The 6,698-nt window shown below is 40.6% G+C and overlaps 1 protein-coding gene across 1 annotated transcript in view; it reads right to left on the bottom strand.

Annotated features, from left to right (window-relative positions):
• Positions 1 to 1,127: 1,127 nt before the first annotated feature.
• The window catches only part of FAM81B (family with sequence similarity 81, member B), a 99,488-nt gene continuing 93,917 nt past the window's right edge, over positions 1,128 to 6,698 (bottom strand). Inside the window, exons 9-10 of the mRNA XM_006867879.1 lie at positions 3,791 to 3,986; positions 1,128 to 1,437 (exon numbers count right to left, since the gene is read on the bottom strand). Coding sequence (XP_006867941.1) covers positions 1,304 to 1,437; positions 3,791 to 3,986 — 330 coding nt within the window. The 3' untranslated portion in view covers positions 1,128 to 1,303. The remainder of the gene's footprint in view (positions 1,438 to 3,790; positions 3,987 to 6,698) is intronic.

Genomic DNA, 6,698 nt, shown 5'->3' with positions numbered 1-6,698 from the left:
ATACCTTTACTACAAACATACCCATGAATGTGGTGGAGCATACGGGGCAAAATCTTAGACATTACCAAACACCTTGAGGGAATGAGTCACTGGGCCTCGGGTTAGGACCATAGTCTTGGGGGACACTATGGTCAACTGACATACCAGTCCACAAAGACAATGTTCTATATTCTACTTCCATGAGTAGCAACTAAAATCTGGTAAACTCATAAGCAGCCATCTAAGGTACAACTGTTGGTCTCTTCCTGTCCAGAGGAAAGACATTTGGATACAATTAGTCCACTGGACTAATGGGCCACAGCAACATCAGTCTCCAGGACTCTGACCCAAAGAATTAGATGATCTATGACTACCACTACCAACTGCTCCAAAAGGGATCACATGAGAAGGTCTGGACTAGAGCTGGAGGAAATATGGAACCATATCTACTGACAAGGCTTACTGGTCAGACAGAGACTGCTGCAACCAGAGACTATGACCCTTAGTTGCCCTCCAGGTGTGGAACGGAACACATCAACATGGCTCAATTTTCAGACAAGCAGCAGATACAGGGGGTAATAACAATACTAGTGAGGTACGCACACCAGAGGATGATCAACCATTCAAGATCAAAAGGGCAGCAGTTACTCAAGGACAGTGTTCTGAGGGCTGGGCAAGAAGGAGGAATGGAAATCAACGGGAAAGAAGAGTTGGTAAGTGATGGGTCACTGAGGGGATTGTCATCATTGAGGTGAAACGAAGTGTACCACGTGTTGAATGTAGAACGTGATTGGCTCTGTGGGATTTCACTCAATTCATAATTAAGAGTTGAAAAATAAGTCATATTTTAAGCACAAATGGATCACATATGAGGGGGCTTCAAAGAATTCGTGAAAACATTCCTTTTTTCCATGAACTGTTTGAAGCCCCTCTTACATATTAGTAATGCACTTGAATTGCATAGCAGTTATTCTTTTTGGAAATGTAAGCTTTCTCCAAATTGCCACAGTTTTTACCATTCTTTAATGTCTCACACTTGCTCTACTTTTATGTACATTGTTATGATTTAGGGCAAATAAGAATATAAATTGCATGTATGTGAAGCAATTCCTTAATATTTTCATTAGTAAATTAGTGAAGACATCATAAAGCATCTTTTCTTTGTTGTTTTTGTTTTTTTGATACATTTATTTCTTTAAAAGATGGTAAGAAATACAGAGATATGAGAAGCAGTTACCATCCAGAGATGTGAACTTTCTTGTTCCCACCTCTTTCACACACATTCACTCCACTGGTTGGTGATAGAGAAGATGACTGGAGATGTTTATACTTCTTGGAGTTCCACTATCTTGCGCTGTAGCTTCTTTAGATCTTTCTGGACTTTATGTTTTTCTAATTGCATCTTAGTTTTCTGTATTTGTTGAAGGGAGCTGAGAGAGTCATGTATCGACTTAAACCCTGGTATGTAAATAGGAATAGTTACATTAAACAATGCATCGAAACCATTTGTTTTTATAAGAGTTGATAATCAGCAGTCCTGCTACAATTGATCATGTAATTCTAAGCATATTCAATTCCACTAAGACCAGTATATAAGTGTACAATAATCACTTTTCTTGGATATAATGATGTACTTCATTTTGTATCTAGCTTTAATTATAAAAATTATATGTAATATATAATTCAATTCAAATATTGCAAAATGAAATAATTTTGCATTTCACAAAATTAAAAATATTGTCTTATTTCTGAATACTTTGACAAGAGACTTGGGTGACCACTTTTAAATTCTTGTTACCAAACTGAAGGCAAAGACCACAGATTAAAAATATGAAACTTCTCTGAAAGTAACTTCTTTGAGGGAATTAAAGAATGCAACCATACTTTGCATCTTTCTTATGACATTTGTAGTCACTCATGATGCCACACCTACCAGATCGCATTTGTCACCCAAGGGACCTTTCTCATAGTCATGTCTGAACAGAGTCTTATGGAAAGCATAAAGGAGCAAACCATTATTTTGAAGTTCTTTTTGCTAAACTTTCCACTGAGTAAAATGTAGAAATATGTATAATGGAAATTCTTCAACAATCATGGGTTTGTCCTCTTGGAAGGAATAAACTTAAACTTCTAGTAATGAAACAGAAAGCAGGGCCCTAAAAGAATAGCCAGGTAAGTTTGGAACATAATTCCTGGCCAGAAAATATTGGAATGTGGTGGTGGTGGTGGTGAGGAGGTGAGATGAACATCAGCTCTCCAGGCAGTGAATTCTATTTAGATGCCAAGAACATCTGGCCAATGAAACCACCTCTTCACCAGGCTTATTCAAACGAGGTTCCCGAGGAGCGGCTGGTGGGTTTGAACCACCGACCTTTCAGTCCAGTGCATTATCCTTCAGCACCACACCAGGACTTCTCTACGTGGGCATTACTTGTTGTTGTTGTTATGTGTTGTCGAGTTAATTCCAACTCATAGTGACCCTGTAAAAGATTCCCAATGAACAGCTGGTGGGTTTGAACCACTGACCTTGCGGTCCAGTGCATCATCCTGCAGCACTACACCAGGACTCCTCTATGTGGGCATCTCTATATGGGTCTAAAATGTGATAGAATTTGCAACTGACTGAGATTTACAGGACAAAATGGCTGGGGCTTTCTCTCATACAGGAATCTTAATCCCAGATTGTTGTTGTTAAGTGTCATCCAGTCGGTTCTGACTCATAGTGACCTTATATAGAGTTTCCAGGGAGCAGCTGATGGGTTTGAACCTTGTGGTTCACAGTCCAGTGCTGATCCACAGCACCACAACAGAAGTCCTAATTCCTGCTAATTCCTTCAGAATTGTGTCTCAAGGCAGATTGTTGCTCCACAACACCTATCCCAAACTTCTCTTTTACAAATGAATCCTCTTTGATGTTAGCTTAGCTTGACACTGCTGCGGTTAGTCTTTCAAGAAGAAAAGCAGCCACTCTACCAGACTTTGCTAATTCATCATTTGTTGTCATGGTTAAGGGTCACATCTTTAGTCTGACAACTGTCCAGGCTTATTACCTGCAGTTCAGTGAGAGGGTCATTTGATTTAAGCTCCCATTTTCATGATAAACTCACAAATCAGGACATTGTGATCTCCAAGGACTTTTCCAAGTCTAAAAATTCCTTGACTGTATGATCTTAAGAGAGTTAAAAATTTCAAAGATTTGGCAGTCTTGCGATACTGCCAAGTGTAAATGAGGAAAGTGAATTTACTTTTCTACCTTCTGGTAATAGGCTGACATTCTGTACGCTATTTCAGAAAGTCCAACCAAATACATAGGATGTCACTAATGACAAAAATTCCACCACTTGTTTGTCAATTTTCATACTGTGGTGGCTTGTGTGTTTTTGTGATACTGGAGGCTAAGCCACCAGTATTTGAAATATAAGTAGAGCCATCCATACTGGACAGATCTCAGAGGAGCTTCCAGATGAAGACAGAATAGGAAGAAGGAGAGACAGACTATTGTATAGCTAAGCGCTGAAAATTTTATGAAGAGCAGTGGATCATTGTCAGATACATGCCGAAAGACGAAAACATTATGAACAACAACACAGTGGCAGCAACAATGGGCTCAAGCATAAAAAATGTGAGGATGGTGCAGGACCAGGCAGTGTTTTGTTCTGTTGTGTTGAAGGTTGACATGAGTTGGAACCGACTCAATAGCACCTAACAACTACAACAACGACAAAGCTGACCCCAGGCCATTAGCTGAAAGAAGAAAACTCTGGACAGGAAAGAAGTGATTTTCTTTAATGAATAAACAAAATCTGCTCACCTGATTGATATTCAGTCTGCATTTTCTCTAATTCACCCCAGATCTGTTTTTCCAGTTGGTTCATCTTTTTGGACACCTTATTTTCTACATGCTTTATTTTGTTCAGTTCTGCTTCCTGTTTCTGTGTGTTAATGAAATTGTCTAATTTGCTTGAAAGCTGCAGCAATTTTTCTTCTATTTTATGTTCAGACTTTTCCTAGAAGAGATAGCATGTGAAAAAAACTGCAGAAAAGAAAATCTATGAGGATCTCTATTTCAGCTTAGAGAAAATATTATTAACAAATTCATATTTATATTTAAAACATGAAAATTCAAATAAAATTCCTTTGTATTTCAAACTGTTCACAAGTGTTAGAGCTAATCCCTTTGACCATTTGTAGTTTCTGGAATTCTATAGGAACTTCCGGAATTCTTTAGGGCTGTACTCTAAAGAAGATGTGTTGTTGTTAGGTGCCATTGAGTCCGTTCTGACTCATAGCGACACTGTATAGGATTTCTATAAGAGTGCCTGGTGGGTTTGAACCACCAACCTTGCAGTCCAGTGCTTATCCTACAGTGCCACACCAGAACTCTAAAGAAGACATGTTGTTGTTATGTGCCGTGGAGTCGGTTCCAACTCATAGCGATCCGGTACAGGGTTTTCGAGGCCGTAAATCTTTACGGGAGCAGAAAGCCTCATCTTTCACCCGCGGAGCAGCTGGCAGTTTTGAACTGCTAACCTTGCGGTTCGCAGCCTGACTCGTAACCACTACACTACCAGAACTCCTTAAAGAAGACATGTAGCCTTCCTGAAATGCCTTGAGGTCTGGAGTTACAATCTAGTGGTAAAAAAATGAAGCCAAGGAAGCGATTTTAGATAGCGCCTCAGCTGAGTTCTTTGGAATGCTTGAGAGTGTTAGAAATTCGAATTCCCTTAATCTTCCACGTTTCCTTATGGACAGACTTTGGCTAGATGAGTAGTTAATTCTCCTCTTCTACAGTCTATCAGAATCACCTGGGCTATGTCCCATCACCGGAAGTTGATTGAATTGTTCTACAATGGAGCCCATGAGAAGCATTGGTGGTTGAAAGGTAGAATTCTGACTTCCACACTACAGACCTAGTGTTCAGTTCCTGGCCAACACACTTATTGTGAAACCACCATTCATCTGTCCGGTCCGTGGAGGCTTGTGTGTGGCAATGATGTTGAACAGGCTTCTATGGAGCGCCCAGACTACAAAGGACTAGGAAGAAAAGTCTGGTGATCTATTACCCTAATTCAGTCAATCAAAACCTTGTGGGACACAGTGGTGCAAACCACTACCAATTATGAAAAAAGTGCAGAAGGAGGCGGCATTGGCTTTGTTGTCCATGGAGTTGCCATGAGTTGGGGACTGACATAATGGCATAGGACCACGATGGATCTTAGGAACTGGTCTATTTTTAAAACTCTCCAGGTGATTTTAATTTGCAGTCAGCATGGGGGTTTTGGGGACAGCCTAATGAGTGGATTTTTCTTTGCTCCACAATAGATAAATGCAAACGGGAACTGGGGGACTATTTGTTTGCCCCCTTTGATTCTCCTCTCTACACCTCATGGATGGTGGAGTCTGATCCCTGCCTTGTGGCGGGAGGAGCCTCTGCCTGCAGGAGACCCTGCGGTCACAATTTCAGTGAGTTTACCTAATTCAGGGGTGGAGAATGAGCCAGCCCAGTTGTTCCCAGATGTAACTACAAACTTCAGTTTACCTCCCTCCCTAAGACTCTTATCTCTTATCACTTGTTTACAAACTCAGGTGGGCAGCTGAGGATGCTCCTTACTGGACTACCTAAAGAAGCCTCTCTCCTGACATTCCAGAAACATCATATTTGAATCCCAACAGGGCTATTCACACAGGTGGCCCTGCACAACCCACCCCATTGGCTCCAGCAGCCTGGCCAGCTGTGTTGGTGGCTGTGGCAGGTGGGAGTCTGAAAGCGGTCTTTTCATACACTCTGGTAACCTCATCCCGAAGCACCCAGGCTCTCTATAAGATCTGACCAGAGAGAGGAGTTTTGAAAACCTTTTATCTACTAACTGAGCTCCATTTGGAAAGGATCAATTTGCTTTCAAGCTTTTTTGTGCCTAAGTATCACCTGGGAATTTTGTCTAAAACCACATATTCCCAGGGGAGATTCCGGATAGTCTGATTTGCTAAGTCTGCGATGGAACCAGGAATTTGTATTTTTGAAAAACCTCTTTAGAATACTCTGGTATAGGCAGAGCACACCTAAGAAATGTGGGTTTGCAAGAAGGAAGTAGCAAACAGGGACAAGAAGTCAGGCCTCTGGACTCCTATTCCCTGCCCTTTTCATATTGCCTGATTGCTAAAAATAAAACAAAACCAAGTTACTGACAAGGCAATGACAATTGCTGTAAGTGTTGAAGTATGAACTTCAAGACTTTTATACCTGGCTGGGAGAAAAGCCCGCGGGACCTTCATTTGCTGATGGGGCACAACTCAAACTGAAGAGAAACAGCTCTAAACATCCATTGAAAATCGGAACACAGAATGTACAAATTATGAATCTGGGAAAATTGGAAGTTGTCAAAAATGAAATGGAACGCACAAACATTGATATCTTAGGCATTAGTGAGCTGAAATGGACTGGTATTGGCCATTTTGAATCTGATGACTGCATGGTTTACTATGCCAGAAATGACAAATTGAAGAAGAATGATGATGCATTCATTATCTAAAAGAACATATCCAGATCAGTCATGAGTTACAATGCTATCTGTGATAGGATAATATCATGTGCATACAGGGAAGCCCAGTTAATACCACCATTATTCAAATTTATACACCAAACACTAAAGCCAGTGAGGATGAAATAGAAGAATTCTACCAACTTCTTCAATCTGAAATTGATCAAACATGTAATCAAG

This window comes from Chrysochloris asiatica, unplaced genomic scaffold, assembly GCF_000296735.1.
Source record: "Chrysochloris asiatica unplaced genomic scaffold, ChrAsi1.0 scaffold00111, whole genome shotgun sequence".
NCBI classification, from domain to species: domain Eukaryota; kingdom Metazoa; phylum Chordata; class Mammalia; order Afrosoricida; family Chrysochloridae; genus Chrysochloris; species Chrysochloris asiatica.
The sequence above is the reverse complement of the archived record's forward strand: the minus strand, read 5'-3'. Positions and strand labels throughout refer to the sequence as shown.